The following is a 12,944-nucleotide window of genomic DNA, read 5'->3' as shown; positions in this document are numbered from 1 at the left end:
GAGGGCAACATGCTAGATAGACAATCATTTATTTTAAATGTGTGTCCTTGTGTTGAACAAGACTGTTACTTTAAAATGAATTCAGCAGGAACATAGAGACACAGTTGGAAACTTGTTAACGGTAAATTCAGCACAAACATTAGGAAGAGTTTCTTCACAAAGAGAACCATAGACACTTGAATAAGTTACCAAGTAGGGTGGTAGACAGTAGCACTTTCAGGGGATTTCAAAATAAGACTTAATTTTATTTTGGAAGAATTAAGTGGATAGGACAGACAAGCTTTGTTGGGCTGAATGGCCTTTTCTCATCTAGATTGCAATTCTAATGTTCTAATATTAAATCCAAATTAAAACCAGAGATTATTATTTAATTCTGATGGCAACAATCATTTGTTTTTTGTCATTGAATGTATAGTAAAGTAACTTATCTTTTAGCTTAATTCACTTGGGAGTTATAGTGCTAAAGCCTGTTTCTAAAGTATCAGGTTCAAGAAAGGAATCAACCAGTCCAAACCATTAAAGTGCACATATGTGCCTACACTTGCATATATATGAAAAGAGCCAGGGTTTTAGGTGGAAGTTAATCTAACACATGTCTTTGGATTGTAGAAGTGAAATTAATGTGCCCTTAAAACATAAAAAGAACATACAAACTCCACACAGACAGATGCCAAGGTCAGATTCAAGCCCAGGAATTTTGAATGTGTAGGATAGGAAGACATGAGAGACAGTCTATTACATATGTAGCCTTTTTCTAAATGTACCACACATTGAATTGAATTTTTATAAGATTTTCCTCTCAAGTAATATGTCTGGCCTATTTATAGCCCAGAAAGCCTGGCTAAAAAAACAGGCTAACATATGTGCATCAAAGGAACATCCAAAACACATTAACTTTCATTCATAGTTTGCAGATGTCATCATGCCATCATAAACTTTAACAACATGACATTACAAGAATATCTTATGAGGAAATAGTACACAACAAGAAAATAACTTTTTTTTTCTTTTTCTACCATCCTTTTTTATTTTGTATGCTACATTTTGTTAATTCTTTTAAGGTACTGTCTAGCAAAATATAAAATGTTATAGTTCATAGTCAGTCTAGTTTTTTGCATTGTTTCCATATTGTCTAGATTATATTAATCTGAGCATAACAAGCATAAAAATTGCTGTCAATGAGTCTAATTAATAAAATTAATATTAATTTTAGCCTTGTGATTACATTTTGAATTGTTGACATAAAAACTAAACAACCCTGAGCTCCATTTTTAAATGTCTGAAATTTGATAAGCATCAGTATGTGAATCAAAAAGATTCGATGTTATCATTCATAATACAGTGCATTTTATGAAGCTTGTCTGTTACTTATTTTTAAATGAAATTCATAAAATCTGCTGTGGTGAAAATTAAACATCAAAATGTATTATATAGAAGTGTATATAATGTGGTGTGGTGTTCTGATTATTTCTTTTTAATTCATTTAAAATTTTTGTTTTTCTTCAGGTGTTTGAAATATTAAAACGCACAACCTGTACAAGAGCAAAATATAGCATGGGTGAGTTTTATGTGACAAAAGATCATGCAAATGATATACAATTCTGTCTATTTATCTACCTGTCTGTAGTGGCCTGAGGAATTGCTAATGAGCAGACCCAAACCCAAATAAATCCAAGGAGGCTTAAAGAAATCTAAAGAATTTTAAAAATGATTAAGCAGAAGGTAGCAGGATTATGGAGAAGGGGTACAAATAATACATCTAAACCTGCACACCAGAAGAAACTCTGGGCCTAACTTTATAGGTTCAGTCCATTTTATCATGTGGAGTACCTACTGCACTTACCCACATGGGTGTATCTCCCTTGCTTACTTCTTCAATGCTTTTGCTGTCTTGCCTTTCTTCTTCCCACAAGTTCTACACAAACTAACTCCCTATTCCAAGTATAAAAATGATGTTTTGCCAGGAGAACATTTAAGTCACCACATCAACGTTCAAGAAAGGAATATACAGCTTCTGTAATCAACCTGTTAGAACTCTGCCTAGGAGGTACTGTACATATGTCTCTGATATCCTGGCACACTGCATTCTGTTGAAGGACAAGACAATTCTACAGACACCTGATCCTCATGATGGGGAGCAGAGACACAAGTATTTGGTAATAAATATCCTTGCTGCTATCCAACACCATTGTCCTCCAGTGCTCAGGAACAGGTTGATGCCCATGGATCACAAACTCTGAACCAACTTAGGTCCTTTTTTGCTATAATAAATATGTATGTATGTTCTTGCTGTTATTGACCTGTCCAAGATGAAACAGTTTTAAATATAATATATCTTTGATATTTATGTTTAAAACTGTCATTTTTTAAATGTAAATTGCCTTAAATGTTTATGCATCTTCTTTAGATTATGAAATGTTTAAAGTAATTAAAACTGCCTTTTATGAAAATTCATAATTAAATTTATAATCATTCTATTGAAATATGAATAGCTTTCATTTCTGTTTTACCAAAAATGTGCCTAATCCTTTCTAGTTTGAAAGTATTTGAAAATAAATTTTATTTTAATATATTTAATTTCTGAAATACAGTAAATCCAGTCATTTACTAACAATTTGTGTATGAATTGACAAGCATGATTAAGTCAAAAAATAGTATTTTGATTGTAATTATTATCTTTACTAGAAAGGGTTCCTGCCTTACGGTTGGAATAGGTATTCCTGTCATGAAATTCAGTGCTAGACTGAGCGGGTTAAGAATATACATGAGTTGACTTTTGTTTGTTTGGAGGTGAGTGGCAGAACAGAATGTCAAAAGAGACAGTGACGAAGGCACAGATGAGAAAAGAGAGACTTTGGATAGATGTAATTTAGGCCTATATAAAGCATAGAGTTTAATGTATTTCTTTGTGCTGTTTGCTCTGCAAGCCGTTTACTCTTCCATAATAAAATATGGAACAAGATGTAATTACAGAAGGGGTCTAAGTTGCCTCGAAAGCTTGCATATTGTAATCTTTTTAGTTAGCCAATAAAAAGTGTCATTTTGCTTGACTTCTCACTACATCCATGATGGGTAACATGGTACAACACCCTAGTACTACATGAGTTGACTTAAAATGAGCACAACTATTACTACACTCTATACAAACATGTGGTTCCAGGCTACAAGTTAAATCCATATTTTATTATGGAAGAGTAAACGGCTTGCAGAGCAAACAGCACAAAGAAATACATTAAACTCTATGCTTTATATAGGCCTAAACTACATCTAGCCAAAGTCTCTCTTTTCTCATCTGTGCCTTTGTCACTATCTCTTTTGACATTCCGTTCTGCCACTCACCTCCAAACAAACAAAAAGAAAACCTTTTATGTTAATAGCAGACTCCTGGATCATTTTGGAGCAAGGAGCAATTTAAATATTGTTTTAGTATTTTTAAGTAGGATTAACTGATTGAATCTATTTTCAAGAACATTGTGGTGATTTTTTTTTTTTTTTTGTGAATTAGGTATCACTACTTTAATTGCAAATGGCATTTATGAGTCTGCTTATCCTCTTCATGATGTAAGTAATTAATGTAATACTTAGAATATGTTGTAATTAATCAATAACATTGGTTTTATCTTTTGCATTAACATATTTTCAGAATATTTATATATATGTGTTTTTATTTCAGGGCAATTATGAAAGTGATGAAGAAGAGATAAATGAGAGAAAGGTGATTTAAATTTTCAACCTTTCTACTTTACTTTTTTTACCTAATGTAATATACCTAGCCTGGGGTGAAGTTCTCAAAGGTGTCACTTTAAAATACATACTGTACATTTTTTATATGTAGGAAAACTGCCATTACAAGTGATGTTCTTCTCTTCATACTTCACTCTAACACATTCAGGAATGTTCCCATGAAAGCTATAATCCTGCTTAAAGTAGTAATACATCTTTTCTTCCTTTCATGTATTGAGATGCTACACATAGGAAAGTCAGTATAAAAGAAACCAGTTTCTACTAGTAATGCACATGGGAAATGCAAACCTTAATAATGTGTAATAATGAGCTTAGAGATCTTTATATAGACAACATCCTTGCATCCTATGAACAATTACATTCCAAATTTAACACTCCAGCTACACATTTCTTTCACTATTTTAAAATTAGGAACTTTGTTAAACAGAACCTGCCCGATTTTCCTCATCTTGCAGCCTCGTCCATGCTGGAAAAAATATTGCTCAATTTCAAGGACTTAGACACCATCTCTGCAATATATAAAATTATTTTACAATTCCTCCCTTTCAAAGATCCAAGAGGACACTGGGAAAAAGATCTCTTAATCAATATATCAGAAAAGGAGTGGAAAGTAGCAATGCAGAGACTTCAATCGAGCTCCATATGCGGAAAGCATACAGTTATTCAACTTAAAATTATATATCGAGCACATCTGTCTCACCTAAAACTGTCCAAAATTTTTCCAGGGCAAGATCCAACCTGTGAATGCTGCAATTAAGTCCCAGCCTCACTGGGTCATATGTTTTGGGCCTGCACCAAATTAACATCATTTTGGACCAAAATTTTTAAGTGCCTTTCAGACAGCTTTGGTCTCACAATCCCTCCTAAACCATTAACAGCTGTGTTTGGCGTTCTTCCATATGGGTTTAAAGTGGAGAAGGACAAACAAATTGTGATTGCATTCACTACACTTTTGAAATGAAATATTTAGTTAAAGGATCTGTACAGAATGTTTTCAAAACCTGGCAGGATCTAATCAATAATATTTTAGAATAAGCTCTTAAAGCACCGAGAAAGCAATTATCTCGGCATTTCTTTTTCTTCTCCATTCATCTCTATTGGTCTATTAAACGCATCAATTTAGGTATATTTACAAGCTTTAAGTTTTACCCCGTTGACCATGCTCCCTCTTTCAGGGGTGGGGATCGACTTGTTTTCAATCCTATTTTTTGAAAAAATTTATCAATTTTTATGGAATGATTACAATAAAATTAATAAAATAACAAAAAAATGTGTAAAAAACTAAGGTAGCATCTGTTTATTAGGTTTTTTGTGGCAATAGATACATCTATCAAAGACTCCATAAAGTCTATGCTTATAGCCATGTGCTGATGGCCCAAATGAAAACTTTCTGCCAAGGTTGGAGAGGTTCCTTTCTAAAAATATGCAGAGATAGACAACCTTCCTGTAAGACAGGGTGAATAATCTCCAGGTTGCAGCTGATCACAATGTATTAACACTTATGATCTTCCTAGACCTCAGTTCCTGCCTTTGGTACTGTGCATTATGACTGCTTTAAATTAAACATTACTGGAAGTGCTCTTGCCTGGTTTAAATTTTACCTTACAGACCAACATCAATTTGTTACTGTTAGTGAGTTTATGGCAGACTCGTCTGTCTAATAATGTTTCTAAAGAATAGGTTCCTAGTCCCCTCATTCTTTATTATTTATATGTTTTCCCTTGGCTCCATTATCCGGCAGTATAGCTTACAGTTTCATTGCTATGTGATACTATTTATGCAAATCTTACCACCCTCTGCATTGATTGTCTGTCTAGCTGAAGTAAAACAATGGTTGGCTGATAGTTTTTTCAGACTAAATAGTAAAATAACTGGCCATAATCATCTCATCACCTGGTGTTTTTTTAGGGAAACTGATAGTTTTTCTTTGATAATCTCCTGTTTTATTTTTTTGTCTAAACAAATCTTGGTGTGCGGCATGGTGGTGCAGTGGGTAGCGCTGCTGCCTCACAGTTTGAAGACCTGGGTTTGCTTCCAGGGTCCTCCCTGCATGGAGTTTGCATGTACTCCCCGTGACTGCATGGGTTTCCTCTGGGTACTCCGGTTTCCTCCCACAGTTCAAAGACATGTAGGTTAGGTGCATTGGCGATTCTAAATTGTCCCTAGTGTGTGTGCATGGCCTGCGGTGGGCTAACGCCCTGCCCGGATTTGGTTTTCTTCCTTGCGCCTTGTGTTGGCTGAGATTGGCCCCAGCAGAGCCCCCGTGACCCTGTAGTTAGGATACAGCAGCTTGAATAACGGATGGATGGAAATCTTGGTGTTATTCTTAATTCCAAACTCTTATCTGAAACACAAATGAATAATATCACTAAGGTAGCTTTTATCCATCTCAAGCAAATCGCAAGGCTTTATCCTGTTCTCTCTGATATCGCAGCCGAGACCCTTACTCATGTTTTTGTCACCTCATGACTTGACTACTACAATGTAGTCCTGTTTGGTATCTCTGCTTGGAGTCTAAGCAGACTACAGTATGTGCAAATTCAGTAGCAATTGTTATCACACATTTTAAAGCCTGGAAACATATTGCAACATTTTTTTGCATTCATTATAAGCTTCTTGTAGCTTTTAAGGCTCTTCATGTTCTGTCCCCATCTTATCTTTTTATCTGTTTCTCTTAATAAAACCATATATTCCATCACTTCATTTTTCTGACACCATGTTCTTGAATGTCCGATTGGGCAGACTCTGCACTATGGGTGGCAGGAGCTTTAAGTGTGGCAGGCGCTCAGTTGTGGAACATCCTTTCTCTGGAACTCTGTGCCAATTTTTATATCTCAACTCAGGTGCTTTTGAACAAAATTTATAATTATTATTAATTGTTTTATGCTATTAGTCACAAAGAGCCAGAGCCTACCATGGCAGCAGTGGATGAATCTACCCTGCATATGAGATGCCAATGAGCAATATGAAAAAGAAGTAACAATGCTGAAAGTTGCACATATAATAATGCAAATTACTTTTTCCTTTGAAAATATGGGAGTAGTGCTATTTTTTTCAGAAAGAAAGAATCGATCAGCTTTGGTCATGGTCATGCACAGTTTTGTACAAGTGTACCTTACTTTAGAGTTATAGAGTAATAATATTTACAAAAAACAATTTAGATTCAATTGTCCACAACCTGCATTAAGAGTTTGGCAAACAAAGGTTGTTCTTTCCATTTCATTCACTGAGATTTCACATGCTTGCAATTACCCTTTTCATGTTACAGTATGGTGCTATTTTGTCAGAATTAAAAAAAGAAAGAAAAAAACCCCACAATGGTGCATTAACAATTAATTTCCACAACTGCCATCTTTCATCCTACCCTTTTTGTTTATGTCCTAACTTTCACTGATGGCTTTTCAGTTACAGTAAACTGTTTTCTGCTTATGCATTCATCTTTTTCCATCAGACATTATAGTTGCTATTAAAACTGAAATGAAGTCAGTTTATAATTAACATGGCTTTCATTTTTATTTTGTGAGATACTTGTTGACATTTTACTTTAAGAAAAATAATATGTGTAATTATGAAAAATAAGTTTTAAAGTTAAAACTGTCTGACAAACAGTAGTACCAGTTTCTGTACTTACTGAATATCATTAGACAAGCTTTTATGTCTGCCTAGTTGTCTGCAAAATTAAGTCAATAAAAAGTGCAATTTTATTTATGTTAAAAATATCATACATATTGTATATAAAATATATTTCTGTACACTGAATATTTATGTTAATGTTATGAATATTTTCTAGTTTTTCATTGTAATCACAATTAAAATCTTATATGGAACATTAAGATAAAAGGGAACAACTCTGGTTGCACAAGATTGTTCCATAATGCCATGTGTCATGAACAAGACAGGGGTGTAAGAACAGTGTTCCATAAAAGACATACATATTTTAAAGATGCAAATGTGGACTTTCAGATACATGGATTGTTCCACCTGCATTGGTCCTTATAAAACTATTTACCATGGAGGAATTCCCATTTCAGCTCTGTTGCATACATATTAAGGCATATAGTATATCCAATGTGCTACCTTCTAAAAGATGAGTTGCAAAGTATCATGTGTTTTAGTACAATTTTCAATGTTTTGTGCTTTGTCACAGAAGATATGAAAATGTTAATAAAATTGACAAAACTGACTGCTTCTTTACAACATTTTACACTGAGGATATTTACATTATAAGACAAAGAAGTAATGATTAAGTTTCAACTATATCATATTAGAGAGTTGAATTAAACTTGGAGTCAAGGAAATGGTTCTACAGTAGGTGGCTCCCTTACCAAGCAAGCACAGACAGACTGAGTTGTGATAATAATGAGACATAAAACTATGCCTAGGAAATTGTGGTGCAGTGTCTATCTTTTACTTTTTATTGCATTATTCTTCATTAAGTTATGGTCAATTGATGAACTTATATTTTAGTATTTCTAAAACATTGATCAGTTGTATGGTATATAAGGTTTACATCAAACATAAATAATGGATGTCAGCAATTAATTTTAATTTTGAAGTTTAATTGATTTGAATCTTATGTAGTTTATCTTTGAATTGTAGTTTCAAACAAGCCGAAATACAATAAAGTATAATATGAAAAGAAAAAAAAGGCTTTCAGGCTAAAATAATCCTACGCTTTACATAACAGAAAATTATACTTTTATTTGCATATTATTAGTCAAATTCTAATAGTTACTGTGCTGGTGCCTGTTTTTTTTTTTAAATACCCAAAATATTTTCAGAAAATTATAGATAAGAACTTTACAGACTAAGTCACAAATGTATCTATTTATGTTTCCACATTAAAATTTAAAGTCATTGAATAGTTCAGTTCACCAATTTGAGAAAAAAAAAATTAAAATAGCAATGATATTTTTAATGCATACTTTTAATTTGGTCTACATGAAAATAATGAAAGAATTAACTGTTATGTGAAGGTTTAGAAAATGCGCATGACAATTTACCTGTATTGCAATTTTTAAAAACTATTTGAGCACATGATTTAATAAGACTATCACAGTAAGTTACGTTGAGTGTTTCTGTCATTTTGGGAAGAACTTACAGTTTATTATGTAAACTGTAGTATTGAACATGGGTGACACCGTGACATTGTGATTAGCACTGCCAAATCAAAGAAAATGGCTCTTAGTTGTATTTACTATATGTTATATGTAAAATCTAAAGTACAGTTTTTCCCTAGTACTAGAAAGGGTTAAAAAAAATCACTGTGAACACGCTGTTGGAGACAAATTATGGTGAATGATTAAATATGAATAAATAATTTTTTTTATATTTTCTACCAGCTTCGAATACAACAATGCCTATCAAAATCTTGCATTAAGTAATCTATTTCAAAGTGACTTATCAAAGCTGCGCATCATATTTTAAGCCAAACCTATACAATCAGCCTGCCTAAGGGATGGAAATGTTATTTTGCTGTTTTCATTCATGGTCTGATGATGTCTTTTGTTTGACCAGATTCGGCATTCAAAGTTATTTTCCTTCTGCTTTGCTTTATGCTCCACTCTATAACTCATTCACGAGAGGGAGCACTCGTCATGATCACGGATGAAACATTGTAAAGATTCATTTAAATGTATAGCCAGATTTTCATCTGTTATATGCAACCAGGGTTATGACCTCTTTGCCATGTTAAATTAATCTCCCGAATAATTTTACAGATTTAGCAGCCTGCCACTACAAATCAATTTATATTTTCTAATGGCTCCTTATATAATAAAGTTGAGGTTTATTTCTATATCTATTATTAGCATCTTAGAACAGGGTTGTCCAGGCCTGCTCTTGGAGTGCCACAATTTCTACAGGATTTTGCTCAAATCTTTTTATTAATTCAATATCAATCTTTGCCATTAATTGGACAGCTCATGTAATTTGAAGGCTCATCCATCACTCATTCTGACCTTTCTCTCCAAAATCACAATGAATAACAGAATGGCTATACGTTCTGTTTGAAATTCAGAGTGATGCATTTTGTTCTCCTGACAGTCCAGTCTCTATATTTTACTTATTATTGCATTTGCTTATTAATGAGTTTTCATTTCTTAAAGGAAAAGTTTGGTATTTTTCAAGTCAAACTTATTTTTCACAACCATGGTAAATATGCCTTTGCCATGCAAAATTGTATTCTTAAAAAAAATACATAGTCAGTCCTGGTGGTTTATAAATGGAAAATATGGGGCGTGGATACATCACTGAAAAGTAAAAGCCTAAAAAGATACCATATGCTTCCTTTTTGAAGCGGCAGAAGTTTCAATATAAGAACATGCTTTCTTTCTGATGCATGTTTAGGACAACAAAAGTGATCTGGAGATAATTATTTTATCATATATTCCTAGTACACATTCTAATTCATTTGTGTGATAGAAATTGCATCCCTGTGAAGAGTTTTCACATAAATACAATATGGAAGTAAATCAACACAATACAAAGCACTTGGCACAAAAAGTTTATGGTGATTTTGTCTTTCAATAAGAAACCACGTCCCTGGTTGTAGTGTGAACGTTTGCTGTAAAGGAAGATAAGCGTTGATGTAGAGTGCACATCTGATCTTCTTTTAAAATGGCTGAATCTCATAATATTGGTGTTATTTTGTCTGAAAATTACCTGTATAAGCTATTTTTACATAGCTTCTATTATGAAACCCCCAGGCTGGCTTTGTGTTTTTTTTAAATTTCTAGAAAATGCTTAACTTATCCATTAACTTTTTCTTAAGCAGCATTAGATTAAGATGCATTTCCATATAATAAGGCAGTTAAAATATATTCAGCTGTATTTCTTGTTAATACTTTTATGTGGGTATTAATTATGAAGTACTTCTTTAATAAAATTAAAAAAAAGAAAAAATGTTGAGGAACTAAAGGGTTCTTTTGCTCACGACATCTTTTTGCTTATTTTTGTCTAAAAATAATTTGTAATGGAGCACAGAGATAACATAAAAAAGAAGCAGAATAACTAGAGTATTTGTTAAGATCTAAATGCAAATTTAGATCTAAAATGGTTTTCCTCATTTCTTCACTATATCATAATATATGATAATTCTTAACTAAATATGTACTTTTGTCTTCAAAGGTGCTACATAAAGAATGGGCAAGATATGGTGTCTTCTACAAATACCAACCAATTGACCTCATTCGGTAAAGTTTTTCTACTGTTCTTAATCACTGTCACCTTGATCCTGAAGTTGCCCATATTTCTACTGGCTTATATTAGTCAATTTACTACACAAAAATTGTTTTAAAATATGTGGTGAACTGTTGTGCATTATAAAACTTAAAAATAAATGTAGTGCAGTTCAAAGTCCATTCTAGTCATTTTCTTTCTAAAACCAAAATGCACAAACAAGAGCATTTCCAATGCAATTTAGAATAACTAGTTATGGAATATGAGTTACTTTTTGAGGACTTTGGAAAATCACTGGATATTAAAACAAAAATAATATAGATGAGAAAGTACTGCCTGTTGCAGTGGGGCATATATGTGTTCCACATCACATGATTGGACATTTTAATCAAGAATTAGAATGGATGATTAAGGAAGGAAATATTGAACAAGTTAACAAGTGAGCAGAGTGGATCTCTGATATGCTAATGACCACAAAGGAAAACATTTTGGAGGTGAGATTGTATGTGGATCTGAGAGACATCAATAAAAAATGTAATTCACAAAATTCATCTAGTTCTTACAGTAAACAGCTTTCTACAAGCCATGCCGGATAGAAAGATATTGAAATAATTAGACATGAGATTTTGACAGGTGGACTTAATGAAAAAGTCAAGAGGTCCTCACAGCTTTCATTACAATGTAAGTGTTATTGTTTTTGCCAGGCCCCGTTTGAATTATCTAGTACACAAAAACCTATTCATTCAACTAATGCAAAAACCTATTCATTCAACTAATGCTTGAACTAATGAATGTTGTATGATACATAGAAAATGTTTTTAGAAAGCAAAGATGAGATTCTAAAGAGACTGAGAAAAGTTTTTGAAAGATTTAAAGAAAAAAAAAAAACTCAAGTCTTTGCTGTGGCAAAGACTGCAAAATAGATTGAAAATACCAAATGCTTATGCAAGTCATTCATTAACTTACACAGGGTGGTGTTCTTCCAAAGTTGAATGTGAAGCTCATAACTGTTGAGCATTTAAACATTTCAGAACATATAGTTTCTTTGAGGAGAAAAATTTGTATAACAGAATTCCACATTGTGCTACAAAGTAGACCATGTAATAGTCCAGGAAAATGTGGTGATTTAAACAAGTATGTTGAGTAATTTGTGTGGAAATTTCTGATTGAACACTTATACTTGAAGACCTATAGGCAGTGACACTAATCATAGAGGCAACAGGAGGATACAATTTTACTTGCTCACAGGCTAGCTAGAGATATGACATAATAGTGTTCCTGAACAGTCACAATCTTACTTAAGATATGCAAAAGAACTATCAACATATGAGGCACTATTTCTGCATGGAGGTAAAATCACACTACCAATTTCAATGGTGAGTAAAGTACTGAGAATAGCACATGACACACATCAAGGAGTTGTTAGAACTTAACAGTATTTGAAAATTACATTTTACAGTATGTGTTATGAACCAACCTGTTCTTGACAATTACCCATTGCATACCCATATTTAATGAAAAAAGATTAAAGTTGGTCAAATTCAAAATGAATGCATATTGACTGTTAGATTATTCTTCATTTACATAAGCAGTTGTAGTTCAGATATCATGTACTGTGTCAGATGAACAGATGAAAGTTTGTGCATGTTTGGCTACCCTTTGGAAGTAGTTACGGACAATACTAGACAATTTGTTGGCCAAGTTTTTGAAACTTTTCTAGAGAGAAATATTATTAACCTCATTCATGCTTCACCTTAAAATTCAAAAAACAATAGAAAAATCAAGGGATGTTCTAGGTAATCTTGAATAGGCATTCAGAGCATTTAAATGTGAAGGAAAGGTAAGGAAGGAGAAGCTTCCAAAGTTATTGATGTCATATCACTCAACTGGTCATCATTCATCTGAAAAGCACCAGTGTGGCTTATGCTTTTCAGAGACATTAGCATAAAGATGCCAAGCAGTGAGTGAACACAGGAGGGGGATGCACAAGAACTCAGGAAAATTAATCAAGTATACAATAC

The 12,944-nt window shown here is 33.1% G+C and overlaps 1 protein-coding gene across 1 annotated transcript in view; it reads left to right on the top strand.

The window, feature by feature from the left end:
- The window catches only part of ano2b (anoctamin 2b), a 361,358-nt gene that overhangs the window by 140,164 nt on the left and 208,250 nt on the right, over positions 1-12,944 (top strand). The window contains exons 7-10 of the mRNA XM_039769975.1: positions 1,507-1,558; positions 3,506-3,561; positions 3,674-3,715; positions 10,873-10,937. Of these exons, the coding sequence (XP_039625909.1) occupies positions 1,507-1,558; positions 3,506-3,561; positions 3,674-3,715; positions 10,873-10,937 (215 nt within the window). The remainder of the gene's footprint in view (positions 1-1,506; positions 1,559-3,505; positions 3,562-3,673; positions 3,716-10,872; positions 10,938-12,944) is intronic.

The sequence above is a fragment of the Polypterus senegalus genome, chromosome 11, assembly GCF_016835505.1.
Source record: "Polypterus senegalus isolate Bchr_013 chromosome 11, ASM1683550v1, whole genome shotgun sequence".
In the NCBI taxonomy this organism is placed as follows: domain Eukaryota; kingdom Metazoa; phylum Chordata; class Cladistia; order Polypteriformes; family Polypteridae; genus Polypterus; species Polypterus senegalus.
This window is presented reverse-complemented; position numbering and strand designations above follow the sequence as displayed.